Here is a 24424-nt window from a genome sequence, read left to right on the forward strand (position 1 = left end):
ACCACACACACACACATACACACACATACACACACACCACACACACACACACACACCACACACACATACACACACACACCACACACACACACACCACACACACATACACACACACACCACACACATACACACCACATACACACACATACACACACACCACATACACACACATACACACACACCACATACACACACATGCACATACACCACACCACACACACACACCACACCACACACACATACACACACACCACACACACATACACATACACACACACCACACACACATACACATACACACACACCACATACACACACACACCACACACATACACACACCACACACACATACACACACACACACCACACACACACACACCACACACATACACACACACCACACACACATACACACCACATACACACACACCACACACATACACACACCACACACACACACACACACACACCACACACATACACACACACCACACACACATACACACCACATACACACACACACCACACACATACACACACCACACACACACACACACCACACACACACATACACACACCACACACATACACACACACCACACACACATACACACCACATACACACACACACCACACACATACACACACCACACCACACACACACACACACACACACACCACACACACACATACACACACCACACACATACACACACACCACACACACATACACACCACATACACACACACACCACACACACACACACACCACACACACATACACACACCACACACACCACACACACATACACCACACACACACATACACACACACCACACACACACACATACACACACATACACACACACCACACACACACATACACACACACCACACACACACATACACACACACATACACACCACATACACACACATACACACACACCACATACACACACATACACACACACCACATACACACACATACACATACACCACACCACACACACACACCACACCACACACATACACACACACCACACACACATACACATACACACACACCACACACACACACACACATACACACCACATACACACACACACACACACACACACACACACACACACAGTCAAACCCAACCTGGCTGGATACTTGTCATTCTCTACCACAATTACAGGAGAAAGGGCCAGGGCCAGGTGAGGTTTCTGGTGTCCCTGTTTGATTTGTCCATGAGGAGTGGAAGGAATACCCAGACGGGAGGGCTGCCAGAGAAGGCCCTGAGCTCGTCTCTGAGGACAATGCTAACGGCTTGGACTCCTCTCTGGGAAGAAACTATAACCTGCTTTCCTTGGGGCACAAAAGCCGTGGAGTGTCAGGCTCCCTATACCACAGGGATGGGCGCCTAAATCCTCTTTGAGAGGAGATAACTGGACCTGGGACGGTGGTCCCAGGAGGTTTAAACCTGTCAAACAAAGCAGCAACAAAGGTACCCGGGTATAATGGGGTCAGTGAGCTGGGGGCAGCAGAAGAACAGAGCCAGGCTTGGGGCTCTGGGTAGGCTGATAGGAATCCACGACCCCCGACGGCCAGGACTGGGTGCTGGAAGCTTCGGCTGGGCTTTTCTTCTGCTGTTCTTGGGACCGGCAACTAAAGAACTACTTGCCAAAAGGCAAGCTGGAAGCCGACAGGTACCACCTTACCCTTGACCCCCCCGCCCGGGAATTGGGCCTCCCCTCCCCTCGGCCTCCCCTCCCCTCGGCCTCCCCTCCCCTCGGCCTCTCCCAAATGCAAGAGGGCAGAGAATTTTCATCACTCAGAACTTCCTTCTCTCTCTTTATTCAAATGTGTTCGCCTGGTGGAACCCTTCTCCCTACCCGCCTGCCCCTTCCCCTTGGCACTGAAGGCCATGGCTGGCAGGAATATAAAAACACTGGTAAAAAAAAAATAAGCCCGGACTTTGGGTGCATAGTGCATAGAGACTGAAGGCCTTTGGTATCTGATAACTTGTGATGAGGGCAGGAAGAGGAAGGCAGAAGCCTTAGGTGACAGAGTAGAGGCTGTTGTAGGCCAAGTGGCCAATGACGAGGGCCAGCATCTCAGAGGTGCTGCTGAGGGCCACGATGAAGGGAGCCTGGGAGGCCTGGTCAGCCTGCAGGTGACGGAAGGACAGCTGAAGCACAGCAAGAGCCAGCAAGCTGTTCTGTATGCCCACCTCGAAGCTGACTGTCCGCTGATGGGGTACGGAGAGCTTGAGGCAGGCCGCCAGGGTGTGGCCCACCAGGAGGCCAGCCAGGGGCACCGTGAGCCCGGCAAGCACGATCGGGGGCCTGACGTCAGCTAAGATGAAAGCCCCCATTCGGCAGGCCAGGAAGAGCCCCCCGAGGATGAGAACAATACTGAAAGGCTTGATGACCTTGAGCAGGACTTTGGAAACTCTGGGCATTTTATACTTGATCACCATGCCGGCAGAGATGGGGATGGCGATGAAGAGCAAGGTCAGGAGGATCTTAGAGAAAGGAATGTGCAGTGTCTCGTGGACACTGAGGAGGTGGCCATAGATCGCGGAGGACAGTGGCATGAAACCCGTGGCTGCCACCGTGGAGATCAGGGTCATAGAGATGGCCAGAGTCACGTCCCCCCCAAGGAGCAGGCTAAAAAGGTAGCTTCCTCCCCCACCGGGCGTGGAACAGGTGATAATGAGTCCCCAGCGCCAAGGCCTTGGGCAGAGTGAACACCTTGGCCATTAAAAAGCCATAGAGGGGCATGAGTAGGAACTGGCCCACGATGCCCAGCAGCACCGGATGGGGACTCTTCACCAGCCCTTTCAAGCCCTCCAGCTCCACCTTACAACCAAACGCACACTTGTTGACAAAGACGAACGGAAGTAGCACGTAGAGCACCGGGCTCTCCGAGAAGCGGCCCCAGTCCTCCCTGGCGGCCGGAAGCATCATCTTCCGCGGGAGAAACTTTGATGAGAAAATCTTGTCGCTCCTCAATCAGCATGGGGGGAACCTTCTGGAGGTCGAGTAGCCGGATGTGCAGGGGCGCCAGGCCAGCCAGGCCGGACTGGATGTTTACCACAAAGTGGCTGTTGTCCCAGCTCTGGGCGGTCACGTTTCTCAATGCTCAGTACCTCCGTGTCCAGAGAGGTGACGCTCAACACAGGCCCAAATGCCGTCCTGTTACTCTGGCCTGGGTAACGACTAGAGACCACGATGATCCCTCTGGTTTTCTCTGGGAACTCAAACTCCATGACGGAGTCTTCCCCAATGCTCAGATAGCTGCCGTTTGAGAGTGGGGTTTTGGATCCGGGGGCCGAGCTGAAGTTGGTGTCGGGTACTCCCTGAGCCCCCCCTAGCAGGCTGGCAAGCAGCATGGCCCACCAGAGTGCGTGTTTGGGAGATGAACAGCCACGGTCCCGTCCTGGGCCGGCACTTTCCTTGGTTCCGTCATTCCTGCTGCTTAATGCCATCTCTGCCCAAGCCCCGGAGCCATCCACTCAAGACAGGTGGGGAGAAAAGCCTCGTGGGTTCAGCCGGGCCTCCTAACGAGTACCATGAGTTGGATCTGGCAGAGAACTGGGAAGCTGACTGTTGTCTTGCTGTTGTCGACAGCACAACCCTGCCTGGGACAGAAGAGATGGAGAAGTGTGAGAAAAGCAGGGGGGAGGGAGGGGAGGCAGGTAGCCCCGGCTCTTGGGCCACAGAAGAGCGCCAGAAGCAAGACAAAGGCGGACTCTTCCCTTAGAAGCCGGCCACCACTCTCCAGGGCTTCCTTCATTGTAGCCCTGAGCTTTTACAGCTCCAACTCTGGAGCCTCAGGTGGCCCTAGAAACCAGCTCCAGCCTGGAATCAAAGCTGAGTAGCTGGGGGCCGCTAGGGGGCGCAGTGGGTAGAGCACCAGCCTGGAAGTCAGGAGGACCTGAGCTCAAATCTGGCCTCAGACACTTAACACTTCCCGGCTGTGTGACCCCGGGCAAGTCACTACACCCCAACTGCCTCAGCAAAAAACTGAGTAGCTGGCCATTCCAGGCCCCAGACCCTTCATCCCCTTTGGCTCTCTCCCCATCCCAGGGAGGGCTTTGACTGATCCAGGGTCACACAGACAGCCTCTTCTTCTGAAGACTCTGATAGCAGTGCCTATTGTCCAGAAGACATAGACTAGAAAGTTCCCCCCTCCGGTTTCCCCTCGCCTAGGGCCCGACAGTAGTCACCATTACCGTCCCCTTCTTTCCGGAGCCAGGCCACCATGCTGAACTCTACTTAATAGTGCTGTGACAGAAGAACAGTGAGGGGAGATGGAAGAACGGTATAGCCGAGGACCGGAGCACACGCAGGAGAAGCAGTGGGAAAGAAAACGGGAAAAGGACTCATTATCACCTGTTCCACGCCTGGTGGGGGAGGAAGCTACCTTTTTAGCCTGCTCCTTGGGGGGGACGTGACTCTGGCCATCTCTATGACCCTGATCCTCCTTATAGGAGGTCTGGGGTGCTAAGCTGGAGCCTGCTGCCCATGGGGAGTCAAGCCCTAATGCCTAGGGAAGCTGTTTGAGTTATCTGGGCCTCAGTTTCTTCTTCTGGAAAGTGAGATGGTGGTCCAGATGACTCCAATAGTCCCTTCTAGCACTAAATCTGTGTTTTTGACCGTGGCAGTGAAGCACATAAGGCTGGAGGCCGTGGCCAAATCTATACTTGCCATCCTTAAGCAGGCTCCGGATTTCTGTCTGGGGTTAGAAAGTAGTGGCTCCCTTGAAGACCTAAAAGCACTGAATCTGAGCTGGAGCAAGAGACAGGACCACGCCCACAAGGTGTGGGCACCCTCCCCGAGCCCCCCCCAAAAGGGAACAGTTTGTTATTCAAAGGCCTTCCCCATTGGGGTAAGCAGCCATTCACATGACATGACTCCGAGGGGCCTGGAAAGTAAAGCTTGGACAGCTTTCACAGCAGGCCAGGAATCTCGGTTTCATTGGATTTATTTATTTATTTATTGGATACTTGTGTAAGGGCCCTTTAAATGGGCTGCTCCACAGCGCATCGGGAGATTGAGGCCCAGAAGTCATTTCTGTGGATATTAGGACTGCCTTGTAGGTGGGATCTTGGCCGTGATGAGATAGTTTCGTAATGGGTGACTCTCGCTGGTTGGCTGTGTGTGTGACCTCACAGGCCCTATGTAAGCCCACTGTAGGCAGCAGGCGCTCTCTTTAACCTGGCGCTCTTCACCCTGGCTCTCTAGCCTGAGTGGCCAAGCCAAGATGGGTAGCCAAAAGAGGTAAGGAGTTTGGTAGTGAACACGTGGGTCTTCAGACCAGGTGCTCACTCGGGAACCAACAAGTCAGGGCATTATGTGAGTAGGTATAATAAAGGCTTTTAAGATTACACGTGGCTGTTCTTGAGCACGCTACCGGTTACTAAGCTATGGATTCAAGAGATTGTGGCCAGAGACCTTTGAAGGCCTCAGAGGAGGCGAGCCGGGTAGAGTGACACTGCAAAGGTCAGTGGTCAAAGGTACTCTGTTGGGCCTAGGACAGACTAGTAATTGTAACTGCCAGGAGGGCACGTTACACACTTGGGTTTCTTTATCAGGTTCTTGAGATCACACGGCTCCGTTTCTCTCAGACTACTTCCTGTACTTGGGTTTCTGCCTTTCAAATATTCCGCTCTTCCTTTCTAGGATCCCGGACTTTAGCGCAGGGGCGCTCAAACTCGGCTGGGTTATGGCAAATGGGCTGAGGGGCGGAGACAGAGTGGGAGCTTTTGTTTTTCCCGTAGTCGGGCCCTCCCGCAGTCTGAGAGACAGGGAACTGACCCCTATGTCAAAAGTTGGGGGACCGCGGCGTTAGAACAAGTAGGAATCCATGGAGACCGTCTATAGGCCCTCGAAGAGATGAGGAAACAAATCTCTCTCTTCTCATATGTACAGGAAGGGAATGTGCTATCACCACACTGGTCTGAGGAAAAGGGAAGGAAGGGCACATGGGACTAGATGGGGGGAGTCAAAAGTAATAGTGTTAACACCATAAAAATGCTCTCCATGAGAATGGCGGGAGAAAAAGGGCTGCGTTGGGAGGAGGGGAGGGAGAGTAGCAGAACCGGAGAAATTACCTCAAATCAAAAGGCCCACAAGAGCTTTTGCAAAGTACAGGGGGGAACGGTTGAACTTCAGTCTCAACAACAGAACTGGTTCAAAGAGGGAAGTACAAACACCCCCCCCCACACACACAGTATAGAAATCTATATTACCCAACAGGTTCATAGGAAGAGGTAAGAGAAAAGGAGGGGGATTATAAGGGAGAAAGCAGATTAAGAGAGGCAGTGGGCAGCAGGGGTATAGGATAAAGAGGAAGGGAGAATGATTAAGCAGAAAAAAACAGGATGGGAAGAAACAATCATCACAACTGTGAACGTGGACGAGATGAGCTCACCCTTACACTGGAGGTGGGTCGCCGAAGGGACCGGAACCAGAAGCCAACGATATGCCCTTTACAAGAAACACGAGACAGAAAGACGCACACGCCCAAAGTTCAAAAAAAAAGGACATGAAGCGGACTCGACTCTATGCTTCAGCGGAGGTAAAAAAGCCAAGGGAGAGCAGTCTCAGGCAAAGCAAAAGCAGCATCAGAACCAATTAAAAGAGAATCAGGGAAGCTACACTCATAAAGGGGATCAGAAACAATGAAGGAACAAAAACTGGACAGCAGCTTCCTCTGAGGAGGGCTCCTTTCTCAAACATGGAGGAAACTGGGTCAAGTGTGAGCCCCCCTCTTCATGGGGGGGATCCTTGGAGTCCGAGACAGGCAGCTGACCCAGAGCTACTCCCATAAAACACGTGCAAGTCCAGAAACCCGAGATCTGAACTTCATTTACCTCACACACCCGGGGCCCTCACCACAAAGGACTGCCTGGGGAAAGGGGAAGAAAACCAGGGAATCAAAAGATGTGGAAACCCGCCGAAAGCACTGGCACCCCCAATCTCAGGGCTCCTGCTCGGCTGTTGAAATGGGAGGAGGCCACAGTTTCCACATACATCCAGTCATCCGTCTTGCCCAACTTGTTGACTGGCAACTGATGATAAAAGAACAACCTCCTCGGGTTCCCTCCCATCCTGCTTCATCCCCCCCAGTCTGCTTCATCCCTCCCATCCTGCTCCATCCCTCCCATCCTGCTCCATCCTTCCCATCCTGCTTCTTCCCCCCATCCTGCTCCATCCCCCCCATCCTGCTCCATCCCCCCATCCTGCTCCATCCCCCCCATCCTGCTCCATCCCTCCCATCCTGCTCCATCCCTCCCATCCTGCTCCATCCCCCCCATCCTGCTCCATCCCTCCCATCCTGCTTCATCCCCCCCATCCTGCTTCATCCCTCCCATCCTGCTTCATCCCCCCCATCCTGCTCCATCCCTCCCATCCTGCTCCATCCCTCCCATCCTGCTTCATCCCCCCCATCCTGCTCCATCCCTCCCATCCTGCTTCATCCCCCCCATCCTGCTTCATCCCTCCCATCCTGCTCCATCCCTCCCATCCTGCTTCATCCCTCCCATCCTGCTCCATCCCCCCCATCCTGCTCCATCCCCCCCCCATCCTGCTTCATCCCCCCCTTCCTGCTTCATCCCCCCCCTTTTTTTCCTTTGGAGCTGGATTTCGGGCGAGAAGCCCCAATGAAGTGGCTTGGAGAAGAACTTTACACAACCGTTCCCGGGCAGTCTTCTATAAAAGGGAGGCGTTGCAGTTAAGGGAGAAAAAGAAAAGTTCCCCCCAAAGAGCTAAAACACGGGCGGGAAGGCAAAGTGGTCCTTTCTAGATGTTTCTTAAACCTAGGAAGAATTAGTGTGGACCTCAGCCCCCCCCATTTCTTGGGGGACTACACAGCCTTAGAGCGGAGCTACCGTAGGAGAGAAAACTTTCCGGCCGGAGGGCTGGGATGAAAGAGCCGGGCAGTGCGGGCGGGGGCCCCTGAAGCTCCTCACAGCCCGGAGGAAATGGCCTTTGTTTTACTAGAAAAGATGCGCCCAGAGCAGCAGTGACCAGAGCGGAGGATTGTGGGCTTGTCCCAAAGACACCTGCCTCGGCTGAAGTCGGCTTCCCGCGCGGCCGCCGGCCCCCACTGCTGCTCGGGGCAGGCCCCGGCCGGGAGAGGAGCCCCCGAGGGCGGCCTCCGCGCCTTTGACGAGCACGGCCGGAACCCCGGAACAGACAAGCCCCCGAGCGCGGTGGCAGGGAGGGCAGGGAGTCTCCGCATCGGAGGCGCGCGCGGGCGGTCCCCCGCCGGGTACCGGGGAGAGGCTTGCCCGGGGAGCGGGGAGGCCCCGGCGGAGAGCTCCGGACAGGTGGCGCGGGCCAAGCCCGCCCAGGGGGCCGGGAGCGCGGGGAAGCGCCGCAGCGCGGCTGCCGGGGTCGGCGGCGGGGCCGAACGGACGCCGAGCCCGATCCGGGAAGAAAGGACCGGGGCCGGCGGCGGGAAGCGCGATCCGGGGCCCCCGGGGCGGCGAGCCCGGCTCCGGCCGGAGGCTGGCAGAGGCCGGGGCCTCCGGGCCGGGACCGCACACTCTCACCTGCGATCCTGGCGGAGCTTCGGGGCGGCGGCCGGAGGGCGGAGGGCGGGGCGGAGCAGAGAGGAGCTCGGCCCGAGCCAAGGCGAGCCGCTCCAAGCTGCAACTCCGAGCGGCTGGAGAGTAGCTTAGCGCCCGCCCCGCCCCGCCCCCGCCCCGCCCCGCCGAGCACAAAGCCCCGCCCGAGGTCTGACGACACGCGGCCCCGCCTCCCGCCCCCGCCCCGCCCCGCCCCGGCCCCCCTCATGCCGCTTTAGACCAAAAAAGAAGGAAGCTCTAAAACCCGGCGGAATAAAGGAGGGCGGGGACTTCCGGCCTAGATACCGCCCAGAGGAAACGGATCCGGGAACCAATCAACGCCGGCTCGCCAGGTGAAACTCGGAATGCAATTGATCCGCTTTGGGAGGGGGCGGCCCGTCCCGTTCTCCCATAAAGCCTCAGCCGCTTTCTACCAGCTGCAGCGGGCGACGGCCTAAGCTTGGCTTGCTTTCCTTCTCCCTTTCCCTGTCCCGTTGTCGGGGACCGGCGGGTTAGGGAGGAGGAGCCCCTCGGACGGTTCCCAGGCCATCTAGTTTTAGATCGGGAGGAAGCCGGCTCTAAGCGCCTTCACGGCGCCCGTTTAGAGTTTCGGGTCGCTCCGCTTCCTTCTGCCGCCTCGGCCTCGTCTCCGCCTCGTCTCCGCCTCGTCTCCCGACTCATTTTCTCAAATCCTTCCTATTTGTCTTAGTTCTGCTTCTCCCCCCTCCTCTCGGTCCTTTTCCCGATTAGCTTCGCTTCAGAGCAAGTGCGTCATCGGCCATCAGGTGGCGCTCCAGCCTCGAGCTGCTCGAGCGCCTTTGGGAACAACCCAGAAGCTGCCCCTTTTGTAGCTGCTCCGAGTTAGCCTGGTCCCACCGTGGGGCGCGAGAAATTGGCCGACGGACTAATGAAAATACTAGGAAAACAGCCATATCACCCTCTTGAAACGCACCCAAAGCAATAGGAATAGAGGGAACATTTGTGGGTTGGAGAATAGGGTTTTTTTTTTTTTATTATATATATTTTTTATAATATCCCTTGTATTCATTTTTCCAAATTCTCCCCCCCTCCCTCCACTCCCTCCCCCCGATGACAGGCAATCCCATACATTTTACTTGTGTTACAATATAACCGAGATACAATACATGTGTGTGAATCCCATTTTCTTGTTGCACAATAAGCATTAGCTTCCGAAGGTACATGTAACCTGGGCAGACAGATATTAGTGCTAACAATTTTCATTCCCCTCCCAGTGTTTCTTCTCTGGGTGTAGCTACCTCTGTCCATCATTGATCAACTGGAAGTGAGTTGGCTCTTCTTTATGTTGAAGATATCCACTTCCATCAGAATCCATCCTCATACATTATTGTTGTTGAAGTGTACAGTGATCTTCTGGTTCTGCTCATTTCACTCAGCATAGTTTTCTTTTTTTTTTTTTTTTAATAAACTAATGAAATTTATTAAGAAATAAATGAACTTTAAAACAAATACTGTTCATTATTTTATTTTTGGTGTATATGCACAGTAAACTCTAGAGCTTTTTCCCCATCATATTAAACTGGGGATGTCAGAAGTTTTTTCTAAATTATAATTGTATCTATTTATTGCTAAGTTTATACAATTTTCATGTCACTTAAAACATGCCCCCTCATTTGAATTCTCCTTCATACTCCTTGCTTTAAATATGTTCTTCTACTTTCGTTTCGGAGCAGTTCTACTTGTTACAAGTTGAATAGTTGAACTTCCCTTGTAAGAATTTAAAGTATTTCAGTGGCCCTTTACGCCATCAGCATTGTTACATTTTTAACGAACCTCCCTTTCTTCCTCCCAGTGAAGAACACAAAGGGGCAGAGGGAAATTTCTCTGAAAGTGAAGGCCAAAATTGGCAACATTAAATCTCCAGTCTTCTGGGGCACAGATGGGTCTTGCCTGGGTTCCCATGCTTTCTCCCTTTTTTCTTGCTGCCCACGCGAGGTTTGGCAACCTTGAATTTGTTACAAATATATTGATTTTCCTCTGTGACAAACGCGTAGATATTTGAACTATTCTAACTGTTTCTGCAGAGATTTGAAACAGTTGGGATCATTCGCAAGTTTTATTTGTATAGCAATGACATCAAATTATGACTGCTTCTAAAGTCATGGATTATTCCTTCTCACAATTTCTCAAATTGTCAACTTATTTACAGATTATCTGCAGGATTCAACATTGTGGGACAGATTCCCAACAGATGGTCTGGGCCCAAACCTTCATTCCCTGCCCTGGAGTAGTTCTTTCATTCCCTTGTGATCCTATCTCATTAGCTGTAAAATTACATGATTAAAATGTAATGAACTTTTTCTTTCCTGAACCATTACTGTCAGGTTGAAAACCATCACGAACAGCCTGCAGCAACAAGCCTTGTATTACCTCTCATTGCAGTCGTTTTTTGAATTTTAATATTTCCTCTTCCCCCCCAATTACACATAAAATCCATTTTTAACTTTCGTTGGTTTTTTGTTGTTTTGTTTTACAATTTTGAGGTTCAAATTCTCTTCTGCCTTCCCTCCTCTCCTCCATCAAGTAATTTGATAAAGCTTATCAAAATGTATTTCTATATCAGTCATATTTGTGAAAGAAAATAGACCAAAAAAAAAAAAAAGAAAAGAAAAAAAGTGGTTTTTTTTTTTTCAAAAAGTATGCTTTGATTTGCATTCATATTCCATCAATTCTTTCTCTGGAGGTGGATACATGTTTCATCATTGGTCCTTGTTCATTGCAGCAGTAAGATTGGTTTTTGGTTTAGACTCATTCTCAGCTTATGTTGCTATTCTTGTAGTTGATACATAATGTCCCACATAACATATTTGTAACTTTTATATTCAGAATTTTAACATTTTGTAGTTAGAGTTTTCATAATTATGGTAGACTAAAAGGTTCTATTTTATTTAATGTGAATTTGAATTTGGAATTTTAGGGATACAAGTTATCATTTTAATTATTCTAAGCACCTAATGAATAAATCGAAAAGATTGAGTAGTATGTGAGTAGTATGTTAAGCTGTCCTAAGGACACACAGCAGCTTTTAAATGTTTGTTGAAAGAGGTTTAAGGAACAAAAACCACTGAGAACCGCTGGTCCTATTGAAGACTATTTCAGACCAAATATTTCTGACATCCATAACTTATTTTGCTCATTTTTTTGCCCCAACTTGTTGAGATTCAATCTCCTTGCCAACTTTATGACTCCAAAGGATTATTGAGTCATATATAGATTAGAGTACCTTTTACTGGTGTAAAGTCAAAATTATGAATATCAGTCAAGAGCAGCTAGGCAGTCAGAAATCTCAGCTCCCTAACGCTCTTTACCATCATGAAGAAAAAACTAAAAGTTAGTTTTAAAATTTCTGAGCAGCAACACTTAGTTGTTCCTATTAAAGAATGAAATCACTTCCATGTATGCATAGTACAAGTTGGCAGCAGAATTTGAACCCAGATTTCCTAACTGCAAGTTTAGCAGTATTAGGCCACAGTGTTTCTACATTTTGTGTGTACATGTATACATCAATATTATGGCTAGGAATATAAAGCATTACAAATATGCTTACATGCATAGAGAGACAGAGGACTCTACTTTGAATCCTACCTGGAATAGCTCACGAGCTATATAATGTTAAATATGTCAGTTTTCCCTGAGCTTCAGTTTATCTATCAAAATAGACAGGGATAGTGAGTGAAATAGACTCTGAGGCCCTGAAATTCTTTCTTAGTCCTGAACTCATGATGCTGTTTCTATTTTTTTTTTTGTCACCTAGATTAACTGTATGAGGTTTCAGTTTTAGTTCTCAATTTTACTTGCAAGCCTATCACAATATATTAAATTAAATTATGGAAATTTAAATTAAAAATATGGAAAGCTGTCAGGCAAATGCATAAATTACATAACACCTCTCTAAAGATATATATTTTTAGATGGTCATCATCAGAATTTTAGAGTTCAGCATTTCTTCTCTGTGCTCACTTTGTCAGCTTGTATGAATGGGTCTGGCTGCTCATTTTTGCCTTGGAAGAGATAGAATTACAAAAGAAGAAATAACCTTCCATCTTGATTAGCAGGATTTTATGTTGCTTTTTCAAGTTAGTACACATGGGAAGCTCAGTTATTATATTATTCCTCATATAAAACATCCCAATAGGATCACTCATGACAAGCTTCATGATAAATAAACATCATTGTATACTAAAAAAAAAAAAAAGAATGAAATCACATGTTCCTCATTTCTTATAGCACAAGAGTATTCCATTATGTTCATATGTCACATCTTGTATATCCATTTCCCTGGTGATGGCCATCCCCTTCATTTCTAATTTGTTTCCACTACAAAAAGAGTAAGTATGTGTGTATATATCTATATTCTTATCAATTTGACTCAGGTCTCTAAATATTTGAGAAATGAAGCCTTTATCAGAGATATATGTTATAAAAACAGTTTCCCATCTTTCTGCTTTCCTTCTAATTTTGGTTGCATTTGGTTTATCTGTGCAAAAACTTTAAAATTTCATATGGGCAAAATTATACATTTTACATCTCACACTGCTCTGCATTTCTTGTTTGGTTATAGATTTTCTCCTCCATAGATCTAACAGGTAAACTATTCTTGCTCTCTTAATTTGCTTATGGTATTACCCTTTATGTTCAAATCACATACCCATTCTGACCTTACCTTGTTATATGATGTATGGTCTAGTTTGTACCCTATCATTCCAGTATTACCAATAGTTTTTTTTTTTTTTTATCACATATTGAATTCTTATCCTAGAAGCTGGGGTCTTTGGGTTTCTCAAACACCAGATTACTATAGTCATTTACTACTAGGCCTTATGGACCTAGTCTTTTCCATTGATCCACTACTCTGTTTCTTAGGCAATACCAGATAGTGTGGCTTTTATTTTTTTATTTTTTTTTTTTAGTACCAGATACTTTTGCCTATTTATAATATAATTCTGGGCCTGGTATTTCCAGATCCAGATCTGGAAATACCAGGCCACCTTCTTTTGTTTTTTCCCCCATTAATTTTTTTTTCCCCCCTGAGGTGGGATTAAGTGACTTGCCCAGGGTCACACAGCTAGGAAGTGTTAAGTGTCTGAGACCAGATTTGAACTCGGGTCATCCTGAATTCAGGGCTGGTGCTCTATCCACTGCGCCACCTAGCTGCCCCCTTTCCCCCATTAATTACCTTGATATTCTTGACTTTTTGTTCTTCCAGATGAATTCAGTTATTTTTTTCTACTTGTATAAAATACGTTTTGGTAGTTTGATTGGTATGGTACTGAATAAGTAAATCAATTTAGGTAGAATTGTCATTTTTATTATATTGATTCAACCTACCCATGAGGAAATAATATTTTTCTAGTTGTTTAGATATAACTTTATCTGTGTGAAAAGTATTTTGTAATTGTTCTCATATAGTTCTGGATTTGTTTTGGCAGATAGACTCCCAAAGATTTTATATTGTCTACAGTTATTTTAAGTAGAATTTCTACATCTTGCTGCTGAGCTTTGTTAGCAATATATAGAAATCTTAATGATTTGTGTTGGTTTATTTTCTATCCTGCAACTTTACTAAAGTTATTAATTATTTTAAGTACTTTTTTAGTTGATTCTCTAGAATTCTGTAAGTATACCATCAAATCATCTGCAAAGAGTGATAGTGATTCCTCATTGCCTATTCTAATTCTTTCAATTTCTTTTTCTTTTGCTATTGCTAAAGCCAATTTCTAGTACAATGTTGAATAATAGTGGTGATAATGGGCATCCTTGTTTCACCCCTAATCTTATTGGAAAGACTTCTAGCTTCTCTTCATTACAGATAATGTTTACTGATGATTTTAGGTAGATGCTACTTATAATTTTATTCCCATGCCCTCTAGTATTTTTTAATAGGAATTATTGCTGTATTTTGCCAAATGCTTTTTCTACTTTTTTTTTAAGATAATCATGATTTCTGTTGGATTTGTTATTGATGTAGTCAATTATGCAGATAATTTTCCCAATATTGTATTACTAACCCTGTATTACTAGTATGAATTCTACCTGGTCAGTTAGAGAATAGTGGGAATAAAGACATGATTTCTATTCTATACATGTATATGGACCCTTTCCCCCCTTCTCAAGGAAATCTATCTATGAACTCCTTGTCCATAGACTCCAGGTTAAGAATCCCTAAGCTAATTAGAGATTCCTAGAATTCACCTAAAATTATTAAATAATTGATGATTGCATATAAATATATTATATACTATAATGATTTTATGTAAATAATGAAGTTAATTACAATTAGTAATAATTTCAGCAAAGTAGCAAGATATAAATAAATGAATCTATGTAAATCATCAGCCTTTTTATTTCCAACAAAACTCATCAGGAAGAAATAGGAAAAAAAATTCATTCATACAGAATATATAAAATATTTGGTAGTCTACCTGGTTCCAATCCGGTCTGGTCCAGTTGTCCTTTGTTCTTGAAGAGGACCAAAATGACAACACTACGTTAGAGTCAAGTTACAGTGTGTCTGATTGTGGCTGACCAGACTAGTATGAGATTGAGATGCTTTGCCACAGGTTGGACTCAAATAGTCCATATGAACATTTGGGCTAGTTTTGCTAATTTTACGTACTTCTCGTTTTCTTTGGGCTAATTCAATTCTCCTTTGTTCATAGGCACAGTACCTTTTCTGATAAAGGCACACCGTGCTGGGTGATCCTGTGCCAGTCTCTCCCATGTCATACAATCTATTCTAAAGTTCTTGAGATACCTTGAGAGTATCCTTGTGAGCACCTTCTCTGAGTGAGTTCTCCATAAAATAATTTTTTTGGCAAGTGTACATTTGATATTTGAATAATGTGGCCAGCTCAGCGGAGCTGTGGTCTGTGCAGCAGAGTCGGAATGCTCTGCAGTTTAGTTTGAGAGAGGACCTCAGTGCCTGTCCCTTATCCTGCCAGGTGATCTCCAGAATCTTCCGAAGACAATCCAAATGGAAGCGATTCAGCTTCCTGGCACCATGTTTCCCAGGCACACGACAATGAGGTCAGCACAAAGCCTCTGTAGACTTTCAGTCTGGTAGTCAGGCTAATGTCTATTTTTCTTTCACACTTTGCTTTGGAGCCTCCCAAACCAAGCTAGCTCTGGCAATGTGAGTGTCAATCTCATTATCAATGTACTTGCTCCCAGACTTTTTAAAGCATGAAGTTTTCAGCCATGTGGTCAAACTCCTTCAATGAGGACAAATGTGGACTGAAAGTCAGCTGCTGCATTGACGGTAAATTCTTCAACTTGAAAAGGCTACAGGCTGGTGCATGATTCTTTGTTTGCAAATGATTGTGCATTCAATGCAACTGCAACAAAGTATGGCTCAATTCTCTGCTGTTGTGTTAATTTTGGCCTAACAGTTGACACCAAGAAAACACAGGCCCTCCATCAGCCAGCGCCACACCATTCATATGTGGGACCATCAGTTATAGCAGTGGTGAAGTTTTGAATGCTGTGGCTAAGTTCACTTACCTTGGCCGTATACTTACCAGGGATGTCTGTAATATTCTCTCTAAAATGTAATGTTCTCTGTTGAGGTTTTCTTGGAGTCTCTGGGAGCAGCCTTTGTTTCAGTTCAGTAATCACCACACAAGTAGCCAGGGGTTAAAGTCCAAATCCTTAATTGTCTCTTTCCAAGTCTTGTCTCCTTTCCTGTGGCCCGGTTAGCTTTCTTATAGTCCAGAGCTTTTATTATCTCCTTCCTGGGGCTGGGCAGTTTTCTGGAGAGCCTTTCAGTCTGGCCTTGGTTCCAAGAGCTTGAGCTCCCGCCTTCCTTCTCTGGCTTCTGAATCTCCCCGATTGAATCCTGGCTGAGGCTCCTAGCTTATATATGCTCTCTTATCAAAGGTGTGAATCTTGTAGAACTATAGTAAGTACTAAGTACATGTATTGAACTAGAGAACTGATAAGCACCATGCTAAATAACCATTGTCTCTATCAATTCCATTGACTTAGCACCTTGTTTCAAGTTCTGACCCATAACAGATCTCCAAATTGATAATGAAGTAGTCCACCTACCAAGACACAAATAATAATTGTATGAGTTAAAATTAAATTTCATTTTATTTCCAGATCTGCGCTCTCTCCCTCTTGCTGCTCTCCTCTTCCCAACCCAATTGAGAAAGAAAGAAAAACAAAACATCTGTTGTATAATGAAACAAAACAAATTCTAGTATGGTTATATTTAAAAATGGCCAGACCAATTCACAATTCTACCGACAATGGATTACTGTGCTTATTTTCCCACAGCTCCTTTAGCATTTGCCATTTTCCTTTTTTTTTTTTTTGTCAGTTTAGCTAATTTGATGAGTGTGAGGCAGAATTAGGGAGTTTTTAATTTGTTTTAATTTGTGTTTCTCTAATTATTAGTTATTCCGAGCATTTTTTTCCATGTGGTTATTGTTATCTTTTATTTCTTAATCTGAAAAACTGCTTTTCTTCATTTGTTTGTGAGGATTTTATGCCTTAGAATCTGATCAATTTTTATGAAAGTGCCGTGCAGTTAGGAAATAGTTCCTTTCTATTCCCATTCAAAAATCTCCAGAAGTCTACTATATCTAACTTTTCCAAAATTCATTCAGTTTCTTCACTTCTTGTTTGTTTGTTTTTGTTAGATTTATATATGTTTGAAAGGGATAAATTGAGATCTCTCACTATTATATAATTTTACCATCTATTTCTTTGCTGGAACTCATTTAATTTTCCTTACAGATTTAGATACTAACATATGTGTTTTGAATTGCTATTAATTCATTGTCTATGTCACCTTTTAGCAAAATATAGTTTTCTTGTTTATCTGTTTTTATACACGGTGATTTTCTTTTTTCATGGCTTAGGATTTGAAAACCATTTTATACACGGTGATTTTTTTTTTCATTGTTTATCTGTTTTTTATCTGTGTTGTATTGTTTTTGCTTTAGGTCTGTCTGAAACTATGATTGCTTCAGCTGAAACCTAATAGCTGAAATAGCCTCTTATTTTAACTCTGTGTCAACCTTTCTGATTCAGATTTGTTTCTTGGTTTTTTTTTTTTTTTTTTTTTTTTTTTTTTTTTTTTTTTTTTTTTGCATTCTGCTTTCTAATTCATTTCACTATCTTCTTCTGTTTTATGCATTAAGTTCATCCTTTTCAGTCATGATTGTTAATTATGAATTTCCCTTCATTCTAATTTTCTCTTTTTCCTTCTTTTTGTTTTCTGCTTCTTCTTTAAGAACTTGTTTTGTTTAAGATCTTTTTTTAACCCATCCTCCCAACTACTCTTCCATTTCCCTCTTGAATGAAATGTATATGTGTGTATTCTTCCCTTCTTTTGATCAGTTCATGTAAGAATGAGATTCAACTGCTGCCCACTTCTCCCAGTTTTTGTTTGCATAGACTTCTTCTGTACCCTATTTATTGTTAGGTTCTTACTAAGTGCTAATGAGATAATGAGATATTAGGTTTTTACTTAGTGCTAAGTCGGTACGTAACAATTTTCTAGTTCCTGCCTTTCCTGGGAGTTTGACTTGTGAATTCCTGGGGAAGAGCTTGCATGCTTAGGAGGAGCAAGTTCATTGGTTGAAGTAATTTTTCCCAGAAGCCCTTGCATTATCCCATGCCCATTCTCTGGGAGGATAAAAGAGGGCAGCTCTGGAGGAAAAGGGAGTCTCTGCTCTAGACCAGACTTGAGGCAGCTCTCTGCAGGAAGGGAAGTCACTTCTCTGGACCAGAGTTAACGGCAACTGTCTGGAGACAACGGCTCTCTACAGGAAGAAGAATCTGTCAGAGAGATTTGAGTTGACACAGCAGATCTCTTCCCAGAGAGGGGTCGGCAGCTTCTGGAGACAACATCACATTACAATTTATGTGAGATAATTTTCCCCATTCATCTTCTCCCTTCCTCCCCCTCAAGTATATCCCTCCTACCCTTTCTTTGTTCTTCTAAGATTATCAAAATGCAATAGAACAATTCCTAGTCTTCTTTATAATTAGGCTTCCTCTATGACCTCTAATGATTATAGAAATTTTAAGGGACTGCTTGCTCCTATTAGAATGCAAATGGTTAGTTTTTGCTTAGCCCCATAAGATTGCTTTCTCCTATTTACCTTTTTATGCTTCTCTTAATTCTGGTGTTTGTACTTTACATTTTCTACTCAGCTGTGGTCTTTTCATTAGGAATACTTGCAACTCCTCCCTTTTATTAAACATTCATTTTCCCCATAGGATTATGTTCAGTTTTGCCGGATAAGTTATTTTTTATTGTAAGCCCAGATCCATTGTCTCTGGGAATATCATACTCCAAATTCTACATTTCTTTATATTGATTGACTTGTATTTGCTTTCTTTTTAGCTGCTTACACTAATTTTTTCCTCTTTGACCTAGAAATCTTGGATTTTGATAAAGGGTTCTGGGAGTTTTTCATCTTATTTCTACTTTTCCTTCTAATTCTGAGATATCTAGGCAGTTTTCTTTTTTGATTTCTTGAAATGGACTATCTATGCTTATTTTTTGGTCATAGATCTCAGGCAGTCCAATGATTATTTCTTTTTCTCTCCATCTGTTTTTTAGGCCATTTGTTTTTGCTATGAAACACTTTACATTTTCTACCTTTTTTTTTATTCTTTTGCCTTAATTTTAGCATTTCTTTTTGTTTTATGAAGTCATTAGCTTCTATTTTTGTTAATTCTAATTTTCAGTAAGGTTTTGTATTTTTTGTTCCAAGGTGTTAATTCTCTTTCCAAATCTTTATTCCTTCGTTCTCATTTCTTTTCTTCTAGCATTTATTTAAAAAAAAATTTTAGGTAGTCGTGGAATAACTTGTGACTTGCAACTTTCCCAGGGTCACATAGGCAGTAAGTGTCTAAAACAATATTTGAACTCAGGTCCTCCTGACTTCAGTGCCAGTACTCTATCCAATGTACACCTAAATGGCTCTTGTAAAAAAATCTTTTAAAAAACTCTTCCTTCATCTCTTTCAGGAATTTTGGTGTTTGGGTTCTTTTTATTTTCTAGGCCTTGCCTATGGCTGTTTTAGAATCTTTCTTTTCTTCTGAATTTATGTTTTGCCTCCTCTTGGATTTATGCCTCCTCTTTACCATATATTTTAATAGTGGATTCCTTTTTCTGTTCTTATTCTTCCAACTTATTTCTTGACTTTGGACTTTATGTTAGGATTGGGTTCTGCAAATTTCTGGGAAAATATCAGGACTTATTAAATTATATATTTACATATACCTATACATGTATACATTATATATATGCATATATATCATTTTGTGCCCTTCTGCTTCTTTCTTGGGAAATTGAGTGTTGTATTATTCCAGAATCTCAGGGATAGTTTAATGCTCCCAAAGTGATCTGATCTGAGGCAAGGTCTGATCATTGTCCTCTTTGAGCTCAACAAGTTCTTGATCCTCTGGGTCTATTCCTCATTGGAAATTCCAGTAAACAGCTGTTGGTTTCGGCAACTATCAGCGTTTTGGGAAGCTTTGCAGGTTCATTTTCATCATATTTGATTATTTAATATAATCATCTTTTAAGTTATGCGAGTCAGGTTTATATTTTTCCTAATTTTTCTCTAATATTTCCTTTTTATGTTTCAAATTGGGGTTTGTTTTGTTCCTCTTTAAAGAGAATTTCTTCATTTATTTTTTGTTTAATCTACTTTAACCTGAGCCTATGGAAGACTCTCTTCCCCTTATCCTCAAGATCTTTCTTCTTTTCCTAACAGTGGAGTTTTATTTACTATATTTACTCCTTTTTCTTTCTTCATTTTATCAATCTATAATAATCCTTCGTCTCTTTTTTCTCTGTTAAGTAGCTTAATTAAAACACTGCTTTTTCTCTTTGCCTTCAACTTCTTTTATTTTGGGGGGCTTTTTGTTTTGTTTTGTTTTCTTCACCGTTTTTGAAAATGATTTCTTCATTTTGTTCTCTTCATTAGTTCTCTTCCCTTTCTATTCTATTGATTTATGTATTTATGTTCAAGGTGCTTGAAATTGATTCTTCCTGAAATATTCGCTACTTCCAGTACCTTCTTCACTATTTTCACTTACTTCCTGATTTCCCCCCCCCTTTGATGATGGGGGAACCTTTGGAGACTGGATCTCAAAGAATTTCAACCTTTTCCCACATTGACCATTTTCTAGTTCATCTTCCTAGGGCCTAGCTCCAGCTGACTTTTGGGTTGTCAGAACCAACTCCAGATGGATGCTATGCTCTTCTATCCCTAGTGCTTCCAGTCTGAAGCTGTTGGCAGACTTTTTTTTGCTTCTGAAGGACTGTGGCCAATCTGTCTGTCAAAGCCCAAGCAAATTTCTACAGCCTTGAGCTGGGTATAATACCAGAGCACTGTAAAGAGGGAAGGGATGAGTTTTTTGTAAGGCAACATGTGTCGAGTCCTTGGGCCTTCTAGTTCAGCCTCCCTGCCAGTAGTGTGGGAGGTAGGGGAGGGGTGATGAGTGAGCTCAGGGTCAGTGAGTCATGGGCATTTTTTAAACTTTCTTTTGGCGTCTGAGTGTCCTAGACCATGGAGACAGTTGAAGCTGTTTTATCTTTGAGCTGTAAAATGTCTGTTTTGAGAGGTTGTGGGGATCAGAGAAAATGTCTAGTTTTCCATCTTGTGGCTCAAGTGACTTGGAAGTCCAACTAGAGAGATTGTAATTGCTCTCTTGGTAACCTCAACTCCCATAATTTTAACCTCATAATTTAACTATCATCTCTGTGCAGATGAGTCCTAAATCTATATATCAGCTCCAGATCTCTCCTCTAAGTTTAAGTCCCTACAAACCAAACTGCTTTATTAGACATTTCAAACTAGATGTCCTAAACTTAATGTTTATACTTGAACTCCTTGTTGTTCTCTCTAAGCCCTCCCTTCTTCCAAACTTTATTTCTGTTGAAGGAACAACCATCTTTCCAGTGTCTCGGGTTCTTCATCTTGGCATTATCCTCAACTTCTTATTCTCCCTCACTGCCCATATCTGATCAGTTGCCAAATCTTGCCATTTCTATCATCATAACATATCTCTTGCATCCAATCCCTTCTCCCTACTCACACAACCACAGCCTTAATTTTGGTCCTCATCACCTCTCGCTTAGATAATTACAAGAGTTTTTTAACTGGTCTCCTTGCCTCAAGTTTTCCCTCAGTCCAATCCATTCTGCAATCCATTCTACATCCTGCCACCAAAGTAATTTTCCTTCAAAGGGCAGATCTGATCATATGACTCCCCTACTCAACTGACACCAATGGTCTCTTATTTTTTCTAGATCAGGTGTTTTGTAACCTGTGAAGTTTGAAAAATAGAAATATAGATATGACTGATTGCCTCTTTTGTATTATGGTTTTAAATTTTATGTATTTAAAAACATTATTCTGAGGAGTCCATAGGCTTCGACAGTCAGACAATTAACATTAACTACATTTCTACTATGTGTCAGGGATCGTAAAAAGCCTTTGGGTTGAGTACTGGCCCCGGAGTCAGGAGGATCCTAAATTCAAAATCCTACCTTAGACCACTTAACACTTACTAGCTGTGTGACCTTGGGCAAGTCCCTCAACCCCAACTACCTTGCAAAGCAAAACAAAACAAAACAAAACAAAAAAACAAATACATAAAAAAGTGTGCTCAGGGTATAAAGAAAAGCAAAACAAACAAACAAATAAATAGCAATCTCTTCTCTCAAATAGCTAAAAACCTCAAACTCCTGCTCCAGACTAAAATATAAACTCTGCTTAGCTTTTAGAGAGCTACATAACCTGGCCCCAATCCAGAGTTTTTCCCCCCAGACTTTTAGAGGTGGTAATGACACTGATACCCAGTTGAGTTTCCAAATGTTAAGACCAAACAAGGCACTCATATGTCAGTGAATAGTTAACAAAGGAAGGTTGACTCAACTCTAACACAACCAGGATATGTACTATGGATATAATCCTACTTAGCGTCCTGGGGGGAGGGAGGGAAAGGGGGAGAAGAGCACGCTTTTCTCCATAAGGAAATTTGTCTGTTCAGCATATGTAATAGAAAAGTTAACAAAAGGAGATTTACTTAGCTCTAATACAATAAGAATACCCACTGGGGATACACTCGCATTTAGCTCCTGTGCTCATGGCCCCTTGTCTCCACATGGAAACTTGTCTGTTCAGCATATGTCATTGAATAGTTAACAAATGGAGGCCTTCCAGCTACACACTTTTTTTTTTGAAAAGCTTTTTATTTTCAAAATATATGAATACATAGTTTTCAACATACATCCTTGAAAAACCTTGTGTTCCAATTTTTTTCTCCTACCCTTCCTCCCATCCCCTCCCCTAGATGTCAAATAATCCAATATATGTTAAACATATGCAGTTCTAGCTCTATTTCCATTATTATCGTGCTGCACAAGAAAAATCAGACCAAAAAGGAAAAAAAAATGAGAAAGAAAACAAAATGCAAGCAAGCAACAACAACAAAAGTGGAAATAATCTGTTGGGATCCACACTCAGCCCCCACAGTGCTCTCTCTGGGTGCAGATGGCTCTCTTGATCACAAGAGCATTGGAAGTGGCCTGAATCACCTCACTGTTGAAAAGAGCTGTGTCCCTCAGAATTGCTCATTGTATAATCAATCTTGTTGTTGCTGCAGCTACACACTTTTTGATCTAACAGTCTCTCTCTGTTCATCTCTTGGCTCTGTGCATTCTCTCTGGCTGCCCCGTAGGCCTAGAATACTCTTCCTTCTTTGCTTCCACTACTGACCTCCCTAGCTGCTTTAAGTCCAGCTTTAGTAAAGAACTTAAAACTAAAAGATGCTCATCAATTAGGAAATGACTAAACAAATTGTGGCTTATATATGTAATAGTATATTATTGCTCTATAAGAAATTATGAAAGGAATGGTTTCAGAGAAACCTGAAAAGACTTGTATGAACTGATGCAGAATCACAACAGTTTTTTTAGTATTTAATTTTTTATTTTTTCAAACACATGTAAAGATAGTTTTCAACATTCATTTTTGTAAGACTTTGTCTTCCCCTCATCATCAGCATAGAGATAGTAATTAAATCCATGAGAGCAGAGATCACCAAGTAGTAAGAGAAGAAGAGAGAGCCCAAAATAGAGCCCCGAGGGACACTCAAATGACCAGGCATGATCTGGAGAAAGGAGCATCAAAAAAGACAGAGAAGGACGGGCCAGATAGGTAGGTGGAGAAACAGTAAGAGAGTGAGTGGGGTCTTGAAAATTTAGAGAGAAGAAAGGATGAAGGGGGAGAGCGTGATCCACAGTATCCAAAGCTACGAAGAAGTCCAGGAGAATGAGGATTGAGAAAAGGCCACCGGATCTGGCGAGGAAGAGATCACTAGTAACTTTGGAGAAAACTGAAAATAGAGACACCTATTGTATACACCTTCTCAATGTGTTTAGTCACAAAAAAGAAAAGAGATATGGAAGGATCCAGTGAAGGTTTTTTCAGGATGGGGGACATGTTTGTAGGCAGTTGGGAAGGATCCTGGAGACAGAGATTGAAAATAAGGGAGTGGGGATGACAGAGGAGACAATCGGCTGGAGGAGATGGAATGGGATTGCTTGTATAGGCAGAGGAGTTGGCCTTGATAAGAGGGGCCCCTCTTCATGTGAGGCAGGGAGAAGTGGCTGAGGAAAAATTATTAAGGTTTTCGTAATTATCAAGCTGACTATTTCTGACTAGCAGCACTGACGCTGGGCTCCTCTCCAGACTGTAGCCCGGCTCCCAGTTACTCTGGCAGAGCAGGATGAAAACAGTCAAAAGGAGCTGAAGGAAGGAGGAAAGAACTTTCCCCTCGAAACC

The 24424-nt window shown here is 44.0% G+C and overlaps 1 protein-coding gene across 1 annotated transcript; it reads right to left on the minus strand.

The window, feature by feature from the left end:
• Positions 1 to 1827: 1827 nt before the first annotated feature.
• SLC10A3 (solute carrier family 10 member 3) lies at positions 1828 to 8656 on the minus strand. The gene is given in 5 exon segments (XM_074278346.1): positions 1828 to 2711; positions 2713 to 2946; positions 2948 to 3101; positions 3103 to 3628; positions 8553 to 8656. Coding segments are annotated over 4 exon segments (1431 nt in total). The 5' UTR covers positions 3480 to 3628; positions 8553 to 8656; the 3' UTR covers positions 1828 to 2045.
• Between the last annotated feature and the right edge of the window lie 15768 nt (positions 8657 to 24424).

This window comes from Sminthopsis crassicaudata, chromosome X (assembly GCF_048593235.1).
Source record: "Sminthopsis crassicaudata isolate SCR6 chromosome X, ASM4859323v1, whole genome shotgun sequence".
NCBI lineage: Eukaryota > Metazoa > Chordata > Mammalia > Dasyuromorphia > Dasyuridae > Sminthopsis > Sminthopsis crassicaudata.